This window comes from Manduca sexta, chromosome 10 (genome assembly GCF_014839805.1).
Source record: "Manduca sexta isolate Smith_Timp_Sample1 chromosome 10, JHU_Msex_v1.0, whole genome shotgun sequence".
Lineage (NCBI taxonomy): Eukaryota > Metazoa > Arthropoda > Insecta > Lepidoptera > Sphingidae > Manduca > Manduca sexta.
In genome coordinates, this window is record NC_051124.1 from 6,731,992 (window position 1) to 6,756,026 (window position 24,035).

The 24,035-nt window shown below is 35.7% G+C and overlaps 1 protein-coding gene across 2 annotated transcripts in view; it reads left to right on the forward strand.

Moving 5' to 3' along the window:
- LOC115455874 overlaps positions 1-20,783 on the forward strand; it is a 124,538-nt gene extending 103,755 nt beyond the window's left edge. The window contains exons 4-11 of one of the 2 annotated variants that reach the window (XM_030184636.2): positions 14,875-15,039; positions 16,100-16,458; positions 16,537-16,633; positions 16,744-16,971; positions 17,259-17,380; positions 17,657-17,861; positions 18,121-18,271; positions 18,403-20,783. In XM_030184636.2, the coding sequence (XP_030040496.2) occupies positions 14,875-15,039; positions 16,100-16,458; positions 16,537-16,633; positions 16,744-16,971; positions 17,259-17,380; positions 17,657-17,861; positions 18,121-18,271; positions 18,403-20,519 (3,444 nt within the window). In that variant the 3' untranslated portion in view covers positions 20,520-20,783. The remainder of the gene's footprint in view (positions 1-14,874; positions 15,040-16,099; positions 16,459-16,536; positions 16,634-16,743; positions 16,972-17,258; positions 17,381-17,656; positions 17,862-18,120; positions 18,272-18,402) is intronic. The other variant, XM_030184637.2, reaches the window with a different exon arrangement.
- Positions 20,784-24,035: the final 3,252 nt, after the last annotated feature.

The window sequence follows — 24,035 nt, forward strand, 5'->3', positions numbered from 1 at the left end:
CCTACGTGACCCGCGCGTAGTGATGTTCCCGTGGCAGTGACTGCAGAGTGCCGAGTGACGTGCATATACCAATTACAAAGGACTTATGATGCATGTGAGTGCTTCCCGCTTGTTCGTAATAGATTTATATACTCGGCTTCCTTTAACGGCTTAAGCCCATTCGGGTAATTTATTATTGTGACAGTTTAGTTGTGAGGTTCATGTATGTGGCTACTGCTGGTTGTTATTGACATTGTAGTCACAATGGATAATTGATTAGTCAAAGTGGTTGCACAAGTGATTTGTTTTTCGACCGCAGCGCAATACAATGGCTGTCGGTTTCTAAGCATCCTGTATTTGTAATGTATCCGTCGACCTGAATGCCCGCGGGCTCCTAGTTATACGCGCAAATAGACCACCTGCGCGTTTAGTTTCCTTAATGCGATTCTTATTATGTTATAATATTCTCTTTTAAATATAAGAATAAACCATTACAAGCTAATCAAACTCTTCTAGAAATATACAGAGGAAATTTATTCTTTACATTCAGTACCATCTTATATGATGTACAAAGTTTGCTTTTGAGCTAAGAAAAATTCTAATGTGTACTAAGTTTCAATATTTACTAGTAAACACGTAGGAGTATAAGGATAATTAGCATTAGAATATTCATTAAAAAAACAAGTGCGTACGCGCCGCTCGCACGACCCCAGCGGCGTGCGCAACACTAGTCATTTCGTGGCTCATTATATTCTCATCTCAATGTTTTATAGCGTTGTCATTACAGCGAGCGTGAACACGTCTGTTTATAAATATATGTTTAATGTTTAATACATTCTGTGCCTGAAACTTTATACATGATAAATCTGTAACAATATACGTCTATTATAATGTGTTAGCGTCATGAAGACGAAGCTAGAAGGTTATATTTTTATAACTATACCACAACATCTGATGTATAATGGATACTAGTCAGTTATAATCTGTTAAGTCCATAATTACGTACTAGAATCGCACTAGAAAACTTTTTTAAGTAGATATAAATTCTGATATATAAGGCCTCGATATATATACCCACTTGGGCCATTATTCTGTATGATAGTGGAAACGCGTAACGCGGCCGTGTCATGTTATCTTCGAGAAATGTGCGTAGAATGGTATTCTGTAAGCCAAATTTCTATAGTCCTAAACATGATGCGTTGTGTTACGTGCTTGTTACGGACTGTTAAAATAACGTGCGGGATAGAGAATAAGGCCCCTGATATTTAAGGCCTCGGTGGCGTAGACGTACTGCGTGCGCGGTACGACATCGCTTCGAGGGCCCGGTTTCGAATCCTGGAGTTTTCGGACTTACTGTCATCCCGGAGTCTTGAATTTGTGCCCTATATAGCAATAGGCCCACCCCCAACCCCTCGCGGGACGGAACACACTTAGGGAAAAGTGCGTGCCCTGGTTTCACCTCTGCTTACTCCTTCGGGGATAAAAGCGTGATGTGTATGATATTTAAGGCTGGAAACGAAATGGTAAAGTCGTGAGTGTTTACCAAGAATCAATGGGGAATTTTAATTTTCCCCGTACAGATGAGATCAAAGCTCAAATAAGTATGAGTCATCGAAGCCACATAGAAACTCAAGCTCTACATTTAAAACATCCCAAGTATTTGTTAATGACACGAATATTATATTAACAATGACTTATTCTCACGCTAATATGCGTTAAGTGATTAACATATCTAATTAGTTTAAGTGCTGTGAAAATTAACATACAGTAATTATGGTTTTCTTAAAATTCATAGATTTAGAGTTAGAACTATTATTATATATGTATATTGTATATGTAATATATGTATATATGTGAAAACTACATATTTATGAAGTGTCATTTACAACACTTGGCAATTTGGCTTTATAATAAAATATTTATTACGTACTATAATATGAATTACAAGTAGTATATTTTGCCACATAAAAAACCCTACTCTGTTCCATATAAAAATTACGCACATTTCTAAAGCTACAAAGATTACCTAAGTGCCAAGTTAGTGACGTTCGACTACATTGTTGGGATTATTGGTTAGTTACTTTTGTTTGAGTGCTCTGGCCATTAGAAGTATTGTGTGGACCAACTAACAAGTCATTGACTCACTTTTAAACAAACATACTTTGACCAATTTGTTATTGTTTCACCGGACGTCTAAATTTTGTGCTTGCGATACAATTATGACCATATAGAAACTAGGGTTGATACAGTACCGATATAGTACATATCATTAAGTTAATTGATGAAATATATAATGTTGAAATATAAACATATAAGAATGCTCCACTTGGTCATATGTAAAACTTAGTTCTTAATTAAATTTATTACAGTATGTATTGTAGATTTCGTATTATTAACAATTTAATCGATAAGTACAATATTTAGAAAAAAAAGAAGCAACAAAACGATGCCCTACTTCTATTTTCATGTGTATAATAATAAAATATTATAACACCTCATATATCAAAGCATGCATGACGACACATAGGTACAATGATCATTTATCATGTATTGGCTTTCTTAAAACGCAATTCGAAGACGCCCAGCCGAAACAAGCTCTAGCCCGCCTTCGCAATACACACGTTATGTAAAAGAATTGGCAACATTACGAGTGTCGAAGATTAAATGGGATAACATTTCATAATAGTTCCGTAATTACCCCCTCAACCTGATTTACGGGTTTGTAATCAAAAATCTACGATGTGCAATGCTTGATCGTTAACAGTAAGTTCGTATACTTATTAGTATCAGGACACCATCCGTATTGTATAAGAACTAACTAAGAGCGTCTTAATATATTCGATTTCTTAGTACATATTTTAATTGGCCTTCGGAAACCAATTGGTTATTAAAATCTTGTTACGATAATTAATGAGTATATCTCTGGACGTTGTCATATTTTTAAACTTAGCAGCAAAATGTTATTATCAACGTTTCATATACAAAACGATAAATATCATTTTTTGTTACGTATCATAATTTCTTATAAAAAATTAATATAAACGAACCATTTAACGATTAACTGCGCATAATATAAACATAGGTAACATGAATAATTCATTGTTTAGTTGCTTTTCATTAGCCCGCACATTAATTATAGGGGAAAGCGCATCTAATCGCGGCCTAGTTAAATAAACTAGGAATCTTTACATATGGATTAATGTCGAGGATTGAGAGGATCTGAGGGCCGACCGTAATAATGAACCTCTACATTGAACCGTATGTTTAGTTTAATTGCAGCCTTTGAATATAAAATAGAACAGTAAAGTTGCAGAGTTGTAAGTAAAAGGAAAATCTAGAATATTAACATTCGATACGTGTACTCTTCTGAATATTAAAATAGAAACTGGTGACAGTACCTGCTTTTCTTTAATGGATACTAACTACCAGGTAGTAAAAACATTCGGAGTTATGGACAACTTTTGTGGGATTTAAGTGACTGAATGGATAAAAATTAAACATTTTTAAATTATATTTATAAAAAGTCAAATTAAAATCGTTAGATCTATTGTGAAAGTGATGTTTCCGCCATACACAGAAGAACATTTTATTCGTTTTTATTTTCTTTTTCATACCCCGCTAAATAACTAACAGACAGGTCCGCGCGAGGAACTCTGACGTAAAAAAATGAGCTTCTTTTGACAGACATAATAACACAAGGCATAAAGTTAACGTTTCGAAACACGAATGAATTGGAATGAATTTATTTAATTGCTTCTTCTTACTCGAGGCTGATGGCAAAGATGTCTCTTCATCTTCAGGGTTACCATAACTTGAAAACAATCGAATTTACTGCGTCTGTATTCTAAATTACATATAGAAAAATGATTATCGGTCTTCTCTTAAATTAATTAAATAGTCGATAAATCAGATTACATCATACAACAATCGTTGAAAATAAAAAAAGATAAAGTGGTTTTAATTGTTTAATAACTTTCGAAAGTCTTGCGAATTTTAAAACCAATTCATAAAATTAAATGTAAAAGCGGCGTTAGCGATTCCATCGAACTTTTTAATTACCCAATTAGTGATTACGAAATGAAAGTGAAATGGTATTTTGTCATGTTTTAGTTGTTAGTAGTATGAATTGGCAACCCTCTACTCTAGTTGTCATTAACAAATGCAATGAAAAAGTGCGTGGCAACAGATGCGCGCGCGCAGTTATGTTGTTGAAAATAATTCAAATATTCAGTATAACAGTGAACACTATAAACTATGCTCTTAATAAGGACTTGCATATGTCAGCATCGACAGCTGCAACAGATAGGCAAAAAGCGATGTACTGTCAATTACAACTGCGCAAGTTTTGATTAAATTATACATGATATAATATGAACTTATCCCTGTATAGAGTCAGGAATGTAAGTGTTCATTGTGTCTCAAACTAGTGACAATAACATGAAAAATTTACATTTAAAATGCAAACACCGCGAGGAATTAAATTTAAAATAACCTATAGCATTGTATGAATAACAATCATAGGTGTACATGGGACCAAATGCCATATACAAGAGTACGTTGCGTCATGCATGGTAATAAGAAGACATTACAAAATTACTCACCATTGTTCTGGGTTCGCGGAACATTGTTTCTTAGGGTACTTGCGTTGATCGGCTAATAGAGCGCGCACTGTTTAACTGTGCATCTCTACGACGCGTCGGTTCTCACAAACTACTTTACGTGCCATCAACTACTGCAGAATCATAAAAAAATATTTTCAGCCTTATTTTATTATGATTAGATTCAAAATCCTCCAAAAGATTTTTTGAATCGTAAAGATAATGTGTAGATAGAATGATTTTTATAGCTGCGCGGTGTTAAAAATAAAGGTTCCCACTGCAATCTGTGCAGCATGTGACACGTTCGTAGATATGAAGCACGTGTTGCATTATAAAGGTTTAGTGACCCCCTGTCGAGTGCGTAGTCGCTAGTCCTGCAGTGATTAGGCACTTTTGTACAAAGTTCCGTTCAATGAAATCGCAAATAAACGCACCGACATAGTTCTATTTTTAAATGTTTGTTTTACATTTGTTTAAGTTTTACCGGTATGTTTATGGAAGTACTGTTACTATTTCTTTTCTAACAACTATGATTGATATGACTACACTGTTTCGTTGTATGTATTGTGACGATATTCGTTCATAAATGCATATATTCTTTCTCTAAAGTAGTGAGAGACGCAATAAACATAATCGCGGCCGGGCACGGTTCGCCGGTCTTATTTCCGTCCGATGCATGGTGTGATGGGGGAGAGGTTATTATATTTAAAGTATGTTTTTTTTGGAATCAAAAACCTTACATATTATTTTAATTGTTTGACCTGAGATTTATCGGCTTGACAACCTCAGCGCATTGATATTAAAATATAGACTTATATCCAAGCTATAATTAATTTGTTTATTGATTTTCCATTAGAGATTTAAAAATAATAGCTTTAAATCCGAGCCATTCTACAATGTTAAGGTAAGATATAATACAAAACCATTATTTTACGCACGTATTTGACACGAGCAAGTTTAAACATTCGAAATTCCTCGCATATCAATCATGTCGCGCTTACGAAAATTCACAACATAAAAAATGTTTTTTTGTTAATTTTCGAACAGCCAAGGTTTAGCTCAGCGACTGGACAGTTAAATGGGGAACTCCTGTAAATCAGGAACGTGACGAATTGAAAGGCACTCCGGTTTGGACAATTGCATGCACTGAGTCAGCCTTCCAGGTGCTACGTAACCATGAATTCGGAGGATTTAAAGTGATGTAAACACACTATCATCGACCGCACTCTTTAAATAAGTTGTCAAGCTATTTCGCTCCACGACACGCTAGTTTGTGTTACGTCATGGTGAAAGATTTATGACACCAAAAGGGTTTAGATAAGCCGGTTTAGATGGCAAACTATATTTTTATTGTACACAGTATAAAAATTCTAATGCCACGTTTCACAATATAATATCTATTTACATTTATTTCACTGTTATCTATGCAAAATGATATGATAGAACATACGCTAAATTGACATTTTCATAAGAATATGTATGACGTATCTTGGATGAAACACAAATGGAATGTGTATGACGTACGTACTGGATAAAAGTATACATAAGTGACAAAAATATGTGAAAAAAAGTCGTAATTACGTCCCGGGGCGGGAAGCGCGGTAACCGGCACTCGGCAGGGTCGGCGAGTGTGCGTGAACGTTTAAATCACATTCCGGGAAGCGAGGCACATCGCGCGTGCACGTGCCGGCAAACATTCTTCCAGAATTTTAAACGTTAGCACATTAGCATTTATACCGCTAACTTATTGTCTACTGTTTGAATTCCTCGCGGGAGAGGTGGAATATCAATTTGGTTATTATTGGATTCTTTCAACGACTTTAAGATGATTTACATGTCCGTAGACTAGGTACCTGGGACGCTATAACCCTGGAAATCTACCTGGAATTATTGGATAAGAAGATTAATTACTATAAAACCTTAATCACCTGTCAGACATTAAGGAAAAACAATTTGAAATTCGAACTATTACGCATCAAACATTAACGAAAGTATCCTTAGTCGAAAAACAATTAATAGAACAATGAACAAAAGTATCCTTAATCGAAAAACAATTATTAGAGCAATGACAGGCTTAGAAAAATCCGTAACCAATTATTGTTCCTAAACCGTAATCTGCATACGAAATGTGTCCAAATCTAATTACAGATTAGTTTAGTTCAATAGTCATTGTTCTCTAGGTAATTGAATGTAATCATTCGTTTTAAGCTCAAGGTGATGTCATGTCCTCCGTGCATCGATATTGAATCGAAATGTTACTGTGCGACGATGGTAATTTATATGTACTATAATTATATTTTCATAATAAAATGTTATATCGTATAACTGACTACAGACCACAGATTCCGTGTAATCAACTACTACAATCTAGGTATACTTCGGAAATCATAAATCACTTATTTGTCATTAAGGTTTAATTTCATAGGTACATTTCGAAGGTCATGTCGGTTTGTAATACTTTTATTGTTCTTAGCGAGATACTTTTTATAACTAGTTGTCTATTCACCATTTTAACATAATGAACGTTATCTAATATTTAAGAATGCACTCGCTGAAGATAGTTCCGAAACTGAATACAATCGACACTTAAAACACAGTATCAAATCAAAATTCCCGTGAATTTATGTTAATTAAATGTCTAAGTCCATTCTCAAGATTTAATTAATACCTTGTCTTACCGAGTATAGTATTATGGGAAGATAAATCTTATACCATATTATATAGTAGAGTTTCCATTTATTTACCAACAAATTTTGCCTAGATAACGTTTTACGTAACGAACGTAGAAAAGTGGGACATCCATTTTAATATTGACACGCGAAATAATAAAATACTTCCTGATTCGACGTGCTTCACACTTTCTTGTATTTTATGTAATTTCGCATGCTACACAACAATCAAACTTATCGATATCCATCATAAAAGCAAGTGCTGTAATTAGATTACCTATACACATACATAATTTATATTTTTATATATACTAGTTAATAACGCTGGGAATACATACTAAGATCCTGCACGTGCAGTCACTATAAAGAAGCGATATCATTGGACTTTTTTTTATTCTCACTGCAATCGTCACTATTGGCTTTATTCGTGAGGAAATAGTTACCAAATAATATAACGAAACTGGTAAGACTAAATGCATTTAAGAACATCTTGAAATTGATTTAACGCATGGTCAATTATCAATTGATGGCAGCCGATAGCGACGTATTGAATTGAATCGTGCGCCGGCCGCAGCGTGTGTTATACTCTATGATGTAAATTTGGTAAACAAAGCTTCGCATTACGCAACTAGAAAGTGGGAAACCAATGAGTTATTAACTGTTTATCGCGTTTTATAACTGCCCACACTAATTGTCACCGTAAACTTTCATAAATGTCATAAGTGTAGTTTGAGTTGTATACTGTACTTTCAACGCTGCACTAAGGTGCGGTCACACTACACAGTAGGTTTACGGATGGATGTTGGCCTTAACACTTAATACTATTAAATAGAGCATTCACAATAGGCGTAGGTATTGTATGCAATAGGTGGCATTTCAATCGCCAACTCATTCAAGTCATCGGGTGATTTGCAAACGGCAATCCTGTCGCCGGCGTTACGCCCGCTAATAACTGATTCATTCGGCGGCGTTACGCAAACTTTTTGGTTGCTGCAGCTGGGTCTCTAGAATATTTTAATAGATTCGTTTTATTAATATTTATGCATGTTAATTTATTAATAAAAAAATTAATAAAAAAAACTAATTTTGCAGCTAATCACGTAAATAATTCGAGTGACATCGAAACAGACCCGTATATCATAAGCCGACGCAAATCCGATCAAATATTTAACGGTATATTTCCATTTCTCTCTATCGGATTTGAAAGATAAATTTGTATTCACTAAGGCGATTACTTATATAATTATGCAACTTTTCAAAACGAATATATTTTTATGATACACATTGACGAAAAAACCTCATCTACTCGCCGAGACGTATTTCGTAGTATTGTCTCGCGTAGTGTTTATGAAATCACAAGTCAATCCACTTTTTCTCTCGATGTGAGCAACTGCGTAATAAGTTGACTATATTTAAAAAGTCGGGCCAATCGCGCCCGCTTTCGTGACGGGTATGGAGGGCAGTATGCGCATTATAATTCGAGTTGAGAGGTCGCGATCGCCGACCCTCAGGCGTGGTATCAACGATCAATTAGGCGGCCACAGTGAGCGTGAAGTGTAAAGAGGCCTGGACACCTCGTACGAGCCCGCCCCCGGCGCGGTACTTTCTCCCATGGACTTATTTAAAATCGTCTCCAATGCGTGATTGACGCTCGCTCTATTGTTAACGTGCATTACGTAACCCGATTTGATGTGCCGTCACTCAAATGAATATTTTTAAAGGAGACTGTTTCGTTAATGTGTAATGATGCGTATTCATTGTGCTTGCCATTTAATTGTTAAGCAATAGATGTGTCCGTTTAACTTATGTACCAATAGTTGTTAAAGATGTTTTATTTCCACGCCGCGGCGTCATGTAATTTGCAGTCTATTGCGTTTCGTAGGTCTAGTTTCATATTTTAGCATACCTTTTAGAGCAAACAAGGGTCTCTGCTACACAGTTTAGTAGCGGATAAAAAACTATCAAGCATTATTTGATGTCATTTCTTCGACGCCAAACTTTATAGTGTGCTATTATCTTGAACGATTCTCATTGGATCGTGTCTTCATTTTAACTGCCGCAGTCCCTCGCCAGATCTTTTACGGACAATCCTAAAACTTTATATTGAACAGACAATTAGAATTTGTTTTATTTATCGTCTTAACTATATTACAGCTCATTTGGAACATAGTTAAACTTTGTGAAGTTTTTCTTGTTTCAAAATAAGGGCTCGGGGTGTGGGTAAGCGGGTCATTGACCGCGATCTCCCGCTCATGGCCCAGAATGCGTTTATTCCGAATCTCCGCTGCAGTCCTACATCATTCCCAATCGGAAATTCCACGCTTGATATCTTCTTTGGTAATAGCGCTGCTTTCTTTATGATTTATGAGTGGTTCACGTCCAACTCGCAATTACCAGACCTCATCTCAGTGCGTTTAATCTTTGTCCGTAATAATTGATATTCATTTAATTTGCTTTATGATTGATTTTTTAAATTAACAATGAACTTTATAATAATATAATGTTGTTATAGCGTTGTTTATTTTATTTTACTGGTACGTGAATGTTACTTTTGTCAAAATAACAGGTGTGGTAGTTGTTTCCTTCGTCACGTACAAAAGACATCAACGCAATTGCACGTACTCTACAAAAAGTTTTCTTTGTACAACATCCATTAATACTAATTAACAAGGCACACGCACCTGCCCTAGTGATAATTTAGCAAAAGCGTAATTAACACAATCGACGATGCTTTTGTGTAAACAGTAGCTGTTCTAGTTACCATCGCGTGTGTCGAAAGATTTGGTAACATTATTATTTGGGTCAGTAAAATCCGTGCATTTTTCGGTTGCCTATATTATGGTATTTATCTCTCCGATAAATTTCCATTGTTTTTATCTAGACACAAAAAAATGTATTTATACAATTCATTGACAGTAATTTATTAACTGCACGCGTTTAAAGATGTTATGCGGATAACTAAATAGAACGTTCGATTTCTTTGACCTTTGGTAGTAGAAACAAAACACTTTTACTTGGCGGTATTTTGTCCAAAAGTGAAATGTTTATCACGCGTCGCTGATCAGAGGATTGTTTTCACTATGAGTCGACGGTTTGTTAGTGATGACAATGGGTGCGGATGACTGCCAACAGCGACCCGCTGAGTTCCGACCCGACCTCTGACAGATGTCGTTGACATTAATAAGGTATTATCATTCTCTCCCCTCCATATTCATTGTTTCAATTAGCACTGCCACTACTTTAATCACGAAGGCTGTATCCAAGTCGGAGGCTTGTACACAGCCTTTTGATGAGTACAAATCCATATATTCCAAATTCTGTACAAGCATGTCACAGGAAGAGATATTTAAAACATGCATATCGGTAGATAGTAGGGGCGATAACTGGCGGCCACACAGCTTTGTCGGTTACAAATTATAAATTATAGTCTAATAGCGCGCTGTTTTCCACACAATGTCTTCCTTTTCCTTTACATTTGAATACGTTTGTACTCGAGTTTCGAAATAATCTTAAAGTACACACGAGTATTGTGAGCATTGGCTTTGCTTGAGACCAAGCACTAACAAAACTAACTTTATGACTATTTACACTCCGTGTTACGAAATTTATTACCTTGTGTAAAAACAAGATAGCTAGCACGTGTGGCTTCATGTAATTAAAATACAAGCCTTGTTTAAATTCTTTGTGGATTTTCTATTTATTCGTCTTTCGACTCCCGCGCGAAATCTCAGGTTTCATGAGATAGAAAGTGATTTTGATCATTCAACTTGCTGCGCACGTTTAGCGAAACGCACTAGAAGTGACAAAATCAAGTAAATTTCACAAACGATCATTGCTGATGGCGATCACGAACGTCTTTCGAATCCAGTGCATCCTTGTTCCGATCTCGTGTTCCGATTGATCCGAATGCCTGCGGAATGGCTGGTGAATCATGCTCAGTTTGCATTCCGAGAACTCGACTTGCTGCATATTGCATTACATACCGTTAAAAGTTGTTGATTGTAAAATTCAATCAGTTATGAGAGATCATTTTCGATATAATTACGATGCTATGTGTTATACGACACGTAGGTTTAGTGAAGTATGTTTTTATGTCAGCTCTTTATTGAATCCCGCGTATGAAAGCGTGAATTTCATTGTATGTAGGTAGACAGGAATGTACATACATGAATGTATAAATATGTTTTTACGGACTCGATTATTCTGATTTCGTTTCAGCCTCAAGAATTTTTTGTTGGAATATACTGAAGCTATCTGTATTCTTGTAAATGTCTTGTAAAACATGTAAATGTAACTGTTCTTTTAACACTTAATATAAAAATGACATACATAGTTACAAATTTAAAATGTTGAAAATATAGCATACCAACGAATTTATTACGTGCGAAATTGCTAATAAATGTTGCAGTAGTGTTATGTATATTTTTAAGGTCGTTTGCATAATTAAGATTTTTAAAGTAAAATGATCTGGAACATAACCCGTTTGTTTATTATCTTTAAGCGACGTTACACACATTGGCCTACATCTAGCATTACCTTGAAATATTAAAAATTATTTAAATTTCAACATGGACAAGTTGAAGCTAATGGTGGTACGTAAGAAAGTAAAACGTCTAGTAAAACCGGCAGACTGACAGTCGATTGGGGGTCATTGCATTATTGGAGCTCATCAATCAAGAATATATTAATTTATAATAGATCATCGCAGATTATTACGCAACTAATAATATTAGCACAGATGCTCTTCCGTTTATGTAACGTATAATGCTAATGATTCATTTTGTAAACATCTCCTAGTGATTCTTTAGCTATTCTGACACACTTCCTACTTTCAATCGATAGCCTGACAACCTTCTATAGATGACCCTCTCAGTTAAAACTCACATATTTTAGATAATGAACTTATTTAAACATTTTATGGCTTAATGTAAACCCATTTAGAAATATTCGAAACGACAAACTTCTAGGCGTGTCGACTAAAACAGGAAACGAAAAAAATGCAGATAAAGATAATTTGTAAAAAGCGCAGGCCATAACGCACGGGCAGGGCACGCGCGTCGACTTATCTCAGTTTTTAGGACAGTTTATTTCTTATCTAAAAAACTTACGCGTGTACACACTTACTCTAAAGTAAATATTTGAGTTAGAAAGTGCAGTTCCGTGTTACACGTCTATAGATAAACTATACCTGTGCCTATTTGTGCCGCTCCAAATTCGTGGTTCTAGGAAACAAGCCCAAGTTAACCAGTGTTGGTCGAACAAACAGTCTTGACATCTTTGTCTGAGACGATTAATAACTTAAAACAGGTTATTATGTTGTTTGAATACAAAAACAATTCCCATTTTACAGAGTTAATCCTCTTTTAAAAATTTATTTGTTTATAAAAAATGCTAATAGCTTCAAAATGCAGTTGCGCGGCTGTCCGACGCCGGGTATAAATCCTTTTGTTTCGTATCTCTCTTTTGTTTATCTTATTGTTTTCTTTCTGAAGTTAAAACAAATGTTTCCAAGAAAATATCAGTATTTTTTAAATATCTAATCTTTACTTTCTACCTACATCTTAGGATAGATTTTTAATCTATAGCACTTATTCTTTGTGTTTTAAAAATATTTTTTTTATTATTTCTCAAATAAAATTAACGAAAATTATAATTAATGAGGACCACAAAAAATGAAGTGTCACATGAGTTAGTAATAAAATACTTTCAATCTTCGTAACTCCATTTCACGTGATAAATATTAAAAACCATAGTGTTCCATAATCAAAAGCTCTCAAACGAATATGTTATCTTAATTTATGCACTGTGTCATAATCTGTGTATAAAATTTAATCATGTAACGGTATGAAGTGAGGCCGTCCATTCAAATTAAAATCAAGCGAGCAGATCGCGGTTGTGTGCACTATCCGTAATTATTAACACTACAATAGGTTTGTGTAAGTATAATGAACGGTCTGTGCAATTATGTTTTACTCTTCATAATTTATAATATTTTAGGTGCACCAACAAATGCGTAATCAAGCCTTGTTTCCTGGTGGGTGTTAAAGACTTCGGTCACAATTAGTTTCATTTCTTTGGTATTGTAATAAGTTATAAATTGCTTTGTAAATTCATGTTTTAATAGTTTACATTTTAGATGTTAATGTTTGAATGAAAGGTAACTATTCACTCCATTCGTAGGACTTGATATCCTTCAATTAATTTACTAGTTCACACTGTACGGCTCTTAATTACCAATTTACATCAGATTAATTGCCGATTGACTATGTTACCAAAATAAATCTAAATTTGAAACGAGATCAGCTGTCAGCAACCTTAGCTCACGTTGCTTAATCAAAATGTTTATTTATTTTTAAAGTAACTCGGTCATAAGCATAAAAGGCAGGATATTACACCGCGCTGACCACACGCTATGATTTCTCAGAACATAATGGAGTTGGGTAGCACCGTTGCTCCCAGAGGTAATGTTAGATGTCGTGAGTCAAACCTATAATTTAACGTTCCACTGAACACAATCGAAACAATAAAATCCATTATACTATTAAATATTGAAATTTGTTGTACGGGGTAGATAAAAACAAAGCAGAAAAAGTTTTTGTATTTAAATGTTTATTCAAAACTACAGACTAATTCCTCAAAATTACGTCATTCCAAATAAACGAGTACCAAACATTTATCGTTTATTCCCTATAACAATTAACTCCTGTGCAATATTCCCGCATTGAAGTCGCCGTAATTCAAGCATTCAAAAAGTCACGTTTCTCTCGCTTACGGGAATCTATTTACTAGGTAGTGCTTATAAATGTTTATGACAACGTGGTTCAGAATTCTCACGGTCCTTTGTCCTGTTTTAATACGATAGCATTGTTGTGGACACGGCTGGAAGAGTCGTGAGACGGGCGGGAAGTCACCAGGACTCATACATACAATGCGTACGGAATTAAATTTTCTTGCGTTCCATGCATAAACACAATTATTTAATGTTCTTTTAAACTGATGCCGGCTTTTGTTCTTTAATATGTAATATCGGTAATCCTATAAGCATAATAGGACAGTATACATCATAAAAGCAGTACGCGGACTGTAATGTTTTGTATAAATATTTTATTTAGGTATTGGAATTTTTCACACACATTCTTACCTATAATAATATAATGACGTACTAAAAAAGTTATAAACATGTATCCGTTACATAGTATTATGAGATTTTCGGAGAAATCCCCTGAAGACATTAGCAACGGTATTACACGGTGATATTGCTCGTATAAACGCTGTGTCATTAAAACTATTACTACCGTTACGTATCTTCTTTCGGCTATTAGAACCGTAGATGAACATTGCGAATGTTTTGCATTTCACTCATGGTTTACATCGCAGGTTTACGTTATAATATTGTATAAAAGTGTATAAACCTATAGGATTGATTCTTTTAATAATATATTTAATAATCTTTATCGCCCTAATTCTTTTTTGAAAATAAATACAAATAGTTTGAAGCGGTGTGATTTGAAGTTTCCACCGTAAAGTTTTTCTAGTATTATAGTTTATCAGCGTTCCGCACAACCTGTTATGTGTCTTCACATGTTATTATAAGTTCCATTTTCTAATAAATCTCTTTTCCTTCCTAGATCGAGCGTCTGGCCCAGTATGAGCGGCTGGTGGGCGGAGGGTGCGCTCGGCGCCGCGCCGCCCGGCTCTCCGACCTCGAGCGAGTGCAGGATCTCTTCCCGCACGACTACCTCGCGCTGCACGACGCTGATGCGCCCTCTGCGCTTGCTTCTCACCATGCCCAGGTAAGCTTAACATTCATTATCAAACCGCATTAGTTCATTGGATATAGGCCTCGTCTACTAAAAGACCTACTGAGCCAACGTAAAGTTTTATCTAATAGGACAAACAAACTAGTAATACATTTAACATGTAGAGTATCCAAAGTCTATATAGTATCTTAAATAAATTCAGAGAAAAGAAATAGCAGCAGTACTCCCGCCAAACAGAAGATATAAACTTTATTCAAATTTATTACACCACTATTAACAGTCTTGTTTGCCGGCCATAGCCTTCAGGAATTGATGTTAAATCGATTTAAATTATCGATGGTGTACAATATCGATACCGTAGAAAATACACAAAATATGTTCGAGTGAAAATATTGTGCACTTTATGATAGACATAACAATGAAAATTTACGCTACCTAAATAAACTGAGGGGACATTTGCAAAGTAATTCTATTACAGTTACGGCAAAACCTTTAAATGTTTCGTACCATGTACATAAGGTGCTGCGCAGACACTGTAAACTACTGCACAAAAACACCACACTATAATGGAACGGATAGTTGCGACTCGTTATACTGCAGTGTATGCAACAAGTTGACAGTGTACGCGACGCCTTATGGTATAACGTCTTAGTTTTAAATCTAAACTCTGTTACATTCTGACGGTATCACAGATCAAAACTTACGTGACATATTACGTACATAAAATAATTTTAATTACATCTTTTAATCTAAATAAGCGCAGAGGCCAAGTGTTCAGATTAATATCGCTCACTTAACTATAATTTTTCGTACCATTACGGTACTGAGGAAGAAACAGTTACTCTTGAAATGCACATTAATTATATCCTACATTTCAACATAAAATTTTAGATACTTACTCTTACTAATATAATAATTGCAATAGTTGGTGAAGATGTTTGCATGTTAGAAGTAAACCCAGAAACATTTATACAAATTTGGATAATATTTGGTACACAGATAAATCATTTCCTCGATTAACATATAGATCTCATAAAAACCGAAAGCGACACCTTATCTCTCATGAGTATTATAATGTATATATATTTTGCAGAAACAAAAGAGTCTTCGCAAAAGACCAAGCCTGGACATCGGCGGGACGATCAGCGCAAGCAGCACTAACCTATCACCGCGAACCTTCATAATGGAGGCGCCGGTACAGCTGTGTCCCATAGGCACCACCTCCCCACCGCTAGAACGTCATTTGTTCCTCTTCAGCGACCTGCTTTTAGTCGGCAAGTCGCGCGGGACGAATTGCTTTAAGTTGAAAGAGAGCGTCAGGCTGACAGAAGTATGGCTGTCGCTGCCTGATGGCGACGATACCGGCTTTCTGATAGGATGGCCGACCGTCACCGGAGTCGTTAACTACCTCGCTACCTACCCCACGCAAGCTGCAAGAGATACCTGGTATAGGTAAGTTATATTTACTTTATAGAATTTACTGCAATGATTAAACTATATTTGCATTTCTAAAATATTGTTTCGTTCCAGGAAAATACAAAACGCTTTAAATGCTCAATTGGCCACAGAACCAAAGTCAACGAATATCCAGATATTTTACAAAGATATGATGACTTCAATAGAGTTTGTAAGTAACGATTTATTTATACCATTTTACATATTTCTATAAATCAATTCATACGAGCAAACTTTACTGTTAAAATATTAATTTTTAATTGTAATAATTTCCATTTGTAGTGTAAGACGGTGCCAGTAAGTCCAGACATGAGTGCCAGCTGCGTGGTGCGGCAGGCGCTACATGTCTTGCAGACTGGCTCTAGCGAAGGTGACGCGGACGAGGGTGACGGCGAAACGGAATCAGACAGCCGGTGGGGAGCTGCTTCCGAGTTCACTCTGTATGTGCGAACTGGGAGGGACGCTGCCCCCGTACCGCTGCGGGGCATTGAGAGACCCCACTCTATACAGGTAACTATACTATAATACTTTATGCTATAACAATAGTGAGCTTATAACCGTTTAGGTAAACTGGCAACGTCAAAGTATCTAACAGTTTTGAAGTTGAAATAGAACTCAACTAAAGAGTTTTTTGTTTCAAAACAAAAAAAAATGCGATAAAATCCGAGATGTTTGAAGAATTTTTATGACTACAAATTATCATTTAACTAAATTTGAAGTTTGAATTATGATGTACATTTAAAAACATTAAGCATAATACAATAATTTTGGAATTAAAAACGTTTTTATTTTCCTAGATGTCACGAATACGGCAAACACTATCCAATGAAGACGGGTTCGATTTGGAACACGTTAACGCCAAAAACAATCCGTGTGGATTAGTTTTCGAATTGAGGAAGAAAAATCAAGGATTGAAAAAGTAAGTATTGCTTAAATGTACTCGTAATCATAAAACCTCTAGAGCAATAAGAAAACACAATTTATGGCAAAATCCAATTACCTTTTTAATTCTGAGAGATGCACACAATTTAGCTTTCCGTAATGAATAATCCTTAGAATAATAAGTTTTATATTTATAAAACCAGTATATTACTAGAGCTATTTGCCTCTAGTCTCATAGAATTAAGGATATCAGAAGTTATAAGTTAGTCTTTAAGTTTGTCTAACGGACTTTATAATCTAACTCCCTCCACAGTGGCACAGCGACGCCAGGCCGCGGTCTTCGTCTATTGCGACGCGGCGGCCGTCTGTTCGGAGTAGCGCTGACTCGCCTGTGCAACGGCACGCCTCCTCCCGCGCTCATACAGATGCTGCGACGGCTGAGGGCCGTGGCGCCTCTCACGCATGGAGTGTTCCGACGCAGCGCTAATGCTAAGGCGCTGAGACTGCTCAGAGATAAGGTGAGGAGTTGTTAATATCTAGTAATATTTCCGTGTAATAAATAATGCTGTAAAATGGGGTGAATAGGGACGAAACGGGTGATTAATAGGCAAAATTTTATACATTTAATTAGCAAATAAGAGTCATATAAGTGTGTGAGTAATTCAACATAATTATTGTCCCAGTTCACTTTATACAACTGTGCCATTAAAAAATATTATATTTTAATGAACTTCTCAATAACTTAATAATAAATAACCAATGATATATGCATTCCAGATGGACGCGCTAGGTCCTTGGGCGGAGAGTTGTCCAGAATTGGACCGCGCGCCGGTGCTGCTGCTCGCGGCGCTCGTCAAGGAGTTCTTCCGCGCCCTGCCGCAGCCGCTGCTCGCCTCCGAACTCTATCCGGCCTGGTTGCAAGTGCTTAGTGAGTATAGTTCTTTCTTTATAAACCTATCAATATGTTGAATATTATTTATTTTTGTAAATAATATTTATAAATAACTAAGACATTTTAAAAAATACTTTTATTAACTCATGATTCCTCCTTTGTTGCAGGTTTATCACAAACAGAAAAAGTGAGTGCGGTGCGTTCATTACTATTGAAGTTGCCAAAGGCACACTACACCATGCTGACCTACTTCGTTTGCCTGCTGCAAGCGATCGCCAAAAAGTCAAACATTAATCTCATGTGCCCAATGAATCTCGGCGTATGTGTCGGCCCCAGTCTCCTCTGGCCTAACACTCCTTGTGAAAAAGCTCCCAAAGCAGTGCCAATGGTCGTAGAACTACTTATTGTGAAAGCTGAAGCTCTATTCGGACCTCAGATAACAAGCTTGTTGGGCAACGGCAATCCAGAATCATCCAACGCTCTCTTAGACTCAGGTGCTGAAGAAAGCGACAGTCTTCATTCTGTCGGGATATCTTTGGATTCCATGGAATTATCCACGCCAAGGAAAGAAAAACTGTCGCTAAGTCGTGATTCTGGGTTGACACTATCAGAAGATGATTCGAACAGTAATGGAGGAAACAGTCCAGCCCCAAGAAACATTCTTCATAGCTTGTCAGCGCCAACATGCAACGTTCAGCAAGAATCAAAATTAACCGTTCGGTACAATAACGACAATCATAATGTAAATGGTTTGCCTCAAATTCCTCAGAGACCAAATATTTACGCCAACAAAGCAGATTTCTATAGTAATATGAACGAAGAGTTATACACCACACCGTATATCGGCGAGAGATACGTTCACAACTCAATCAATATTGGAATTTCTAATGGTGTGGATGAGAGGAATTATGTATCAAAACAAGCACTGCAGCGCGCCAGGGCCGAAGTGTACGCCCAGAGCCCAGCTAAATACATCACAGGATTGGAACCGCAGAAACCCCCAAGAAGTAATGTTTCCAAAGCCGCTCGGACCTCCAAGGTTTACAGTATGTTTGCCGAAACTCAAGACGACGCCAACGTCAATAATAAAAACTTTAACCGTGCAAAGAGCTCCGACAATCTCTTAGAAGCGAAGCAAGATTCCGTCGAGAACAAACGTGACCTGGTGTCCAGTCAGGAGAATATTGTGTACAGCAATATACACGACCTCGCTATGTTCACGGAAAATATTCAACGACAAAATCAGTATCAAACGCACGCAGAGATCGTGGCAAATGCAAACACGAACTACACGCGTGTCTACACCGGGTGGGAGAAGAAAAGCGCCAACTACGCAAACAAAACGAACACTGAAAATATATACGGACAAATGAACAAAAAACAGGGTGAATCCTCGCAGAATAATTCAGATGGAAAATTAACACCGGCAGCCACCATTTTTACAAGAAATGACTGGTCTCGTCAAGCAGCGAGGACGAAAAGCTTAGAAGTAAGCGAAGACGGTCATGGAAACGTTTCAGACAAAACGCGTAACGGCAACTATGACGCCAACGTGGCGAACTGTTGTCGGAAACGACGATTTGATCCCGCACATATGTGCACCAAAAGTTGTACCGGGTCACAGGTAGCGAACACGAGGGAGCAAGACAAAACTAACATGAATCCAATGCAAAACTCATACTCTTACGTCGAAAGTGTTCAGAATATGTCGGAAGAGAAGAAATCAAGGCTTCGCAACTACAACAACAACAAACTGAACCAATCCAAATCACTAGCCAATATTATCCTGCACAGCGACTCGAGCAGTAGCGACACGTTGTATCAACCGCAGAACTCTTTCAACAGTCGATCAACGGAGTCTCCCGCGAGCGAGAACTCTTACGAGAATTGCTACACGACCCAGTACATCGACCCGCTGTACACGTCCGTGTACAACCGGCGGAGAGACATATTCCATGAGGTGAAACCGTCTAGCATGTTCTCATCGGATATATACAAAGCCACTCCTACAGCGGTGGAGCCCGAGTACCACAACTCGGACAACGAGAACAACAACAAGAAGCCCCCACACATGCCCCCACCTGTACCGCCACGGAAAATGGTATATCAGAGAGTACTGAAGAAGTTCCAACCGGTCCACGTAAATAAAGAGGACAAGGCATCCCGTTCAAGATCCGTGCCTCGACTGTACAGAGATCAACCCAACGGTGCTGACAAGAAGAGTCAAAATGTTCTAGCTTTGGACGGTTCAGACTCCGACACCGAGTCAGAATCATACGTTTAAATAAAATTATAGACATACAATTCATCGGATCAAAAACATATAAGTTTCGAAATATTTTAATGGCTAAAATTATATCAACATTATGATTAAGTGCTATTTCATGTTGAAGATAAATTAAATTGAAAATTGACCCAGTATAGCTACTACTTACTAAATGGCACCATTAAGATATTAACACGATATTAAATGTAAGATGTATGTTGTGAAACCCGCCTCAAAATTATAAAGTATGTGACCATAACCAGAGCTGTTTTGGTGATGAAATTCCAAAGACTTAAGATAAATTTCCATTTTAATGGTATTAACGTAGATGGATGTTTTATGTGAATCTTGTTTTATAATTATAACTTGCTTAATTAATCGGTTTATTTAGAACGTGTATATGCCAACCACTCATTATCAAATATTGATTAATAAATTCATTAGCCATTATAAGTAGATGTATACAGTAGTTGGTTATGTTTTAAATGTGTACGTTAATATAATTATTAAAGTCATATTCACAGACGTGGCTCGCGTATTTTTAAATTGTTTGGATTTCTTCATCACTCGTAATTAATTTAATCAGATTTTTGAGGAATTACGACTTCTACGTGTCATTTATATCTGATAATATATTTTTAATTGGTAACCCTTGTACATATAATGTATTGTAATATAATGTACCTACCTACAGATATATACTAAATACATAAAATATATTAAATGATTTGTAATGATACAGACCTGTGTTTGACTTATACGATATATCCTTTTTAACGAAGTTCATTGTTTAACATAGTTTACTATTATCTGAACTGATAGTATATTTATCAAAATCGAATATAATAATATACCTTATTATAATACACAGTGAAAAGAAAAAAAAATAGTAGACACAACTAATATTATTTACCAAAATAATTTTAAGTATATTTTGAAGAACATTACTTTTTATACATTTGATTGTACTAAACAACAAAGTTTACTTGAGTTTACTAGTTCATTATAATGTAACTTGGCATAATATCATAGATAATTAGTATCTATGACATAATTTTCTCATAATGTCATAGATACTAATTATCTACTAATTATCTATGACATTATGAGAAAGATCTAAATTATTGTGGAAAATTACAAAAAGCAACTTTTTATCTTAAAAAACTTTCGCGTGGTCGAAAGTCTCAACGGCTCGATTCCTAATAATAGTTTTCACTTTATAAGTAGTTTAACATTATGAGTATGTCTTTTACGTACAGAGAAAAGTGACAAAAGAGTGATAAAAATTAATCTTGCTCCCTTAGAATGTCCTAAAAGAGCGACTCATAAATCTATGTTGTTTAATTTTAATGTCTGTAATTGATCAAGAGACCAATGCGTCAGTCACGTGTGAATCTTTCAACCAATCCCAATAAAACGACACGGAGTAGTGTCGTTTTTGCCATATTCTAAGCACATAGATTATACTTAAAATATTTTTGGTAAGGCAGTAATAATCAAACATTTAGGACCTTCAACAGTAAATAAATATCCCGCATGGCTATGTCGACACGCAGTAAAGCAGTTTAGTAACCAACTTTGTCCCCTTCTGAATGGAGTTTCCCTAGGGATAGTACCTATTTAGATCGAGGATATTATACGTCCTTTACGTGTAAATAATACCGATATCTGGCTAAAAAAGGCTGGCTTACATAATCGTATGTTGCGTACAGACACGATTTGCCGTAGAGTTTTGTAAGCAGTTGATATTATTGTCTTATTCACTTGAGAATATTACGACTATTGTTACAATATAGTATAATTAGACTAGCGGCGAATGGCATAATATATAGGCACACGCCGAATATCGAGTATTCGGCAGGCTTCTTGGCCGTATATTCATAATATAGTCGCTCACTCTTAAATTTTAATTTTATGCGTAACAACACCTATAATGGAAATTGTACAATTTTTTATATATTTTTTAAATTCTTATTATATAACAGTTGATTATGTTCCACATGATTGATTACGAGGAAATATATTTTATAAAATAAATGAGTCTTTGTATCTTACCAATCATTTACCTCCAATAATTATTCGGCCGAATAGGATAAAAGTAGCCCAATAGGTCAAATATCAAATTGTAGTGGAATATTCTTGCAAGTCTAAATGTAATATTAAATATGGTTCCATAATGTAAATAGAATTAATTTTAATCACTCGTTAATTAATGGTAGGCCCTTAAGAAATTGAAAAACTAAATACTGAGATTATTATAAAGCAAGTTTTCATAAAAAGCAAAGAGGAAACGCTTTACATAATATTTTGGTATAATTTACACATTTTTTTTGTCTGATATTGTACCTACCGCCCTACATAGCTTTTTGCGTATTAGTTAAAAAGAAATATTTTTCTGGCTGAGTCATTACAGTTTAAGATGATATTAAAAGTACTTGAACATTAAATATATTTCGTTGACAGAAAGCCAATTAACAGTAGGCTATTTGTTTGCCAAAAAGTTAAGGACAGCTGTTACACGAAAGATATTTGCTCTTATGTGCCAAATGCGATGATTAATATCTAAAAGATCTTAAAACTAGGGCGGACCAATTGAGAGACACAAGATTGATGTCATGATGGAATGTAAAATTAAAATGGTACGTTATTCAATTATGCGTGTATTAATACGTGCTGAATATAATAACGAAGAACATTATGAACTGTTATGTTGTGCAGGTATATTTTACATTCAATTCACTAGCTATTTCCAGCGGCTCCACACACTTGACAAAGTTTTCTATGATAATGTAATGTACCCTTTTAATGAAAGAATTTTCAAAATTGGCTCGGTAGTTCCAGAGATTAGCCCCTATAAACCTCCAAACTTTAGAGTTAATTTTAGTATAGATATAAAAAAATAAACATAATATTTCTGCAATATGTTATCTTTACTTTAATCGTATCAAACTTATTAAAAGGTGGCTATTGTTGCATTAATATCATAATGAAAATGCCCCTAAAATAGTTGATTCCGTGCAGATCTCTTCCTAAAAAACATTTATAAATTTGCGCTCAACACTATTCCAAAACTGCTCTGAAGTTGCCACTAGCTTTTTAGTTGTAAAGTAACTTTATTAATACAAGAAATTAGTTCCATATTTAACCGCAACAGGGCGAGATTTTTAATTTTCCTAGATAGGCTATACTTTATGCCTCATTTATATATAATTTATCGCCAAATTATGAGCAACGAATGCACCCGAATAAACTGTTTACACACTCGTATTCTTGACTATTGGTCTCGGCAAGTATTGAAATCAGATGCAAAAGTTTAAACAGAAGTAACAGTCAAAGTTATTTACTTTCCATTAAGTTAGTGTTTTCCTGGAAAATTACTCAGACATATATGTATTCTTGACATTGCCGGAAGGAATAGTTAATTCGATTTTTACACGTATATTTATTATACTGTTATTACTTATTCCCAGTACGGATATCAAATAAGAAAAAATGACAGCGTTTTAATATTCTTTCGTAAATGATAACAATGTG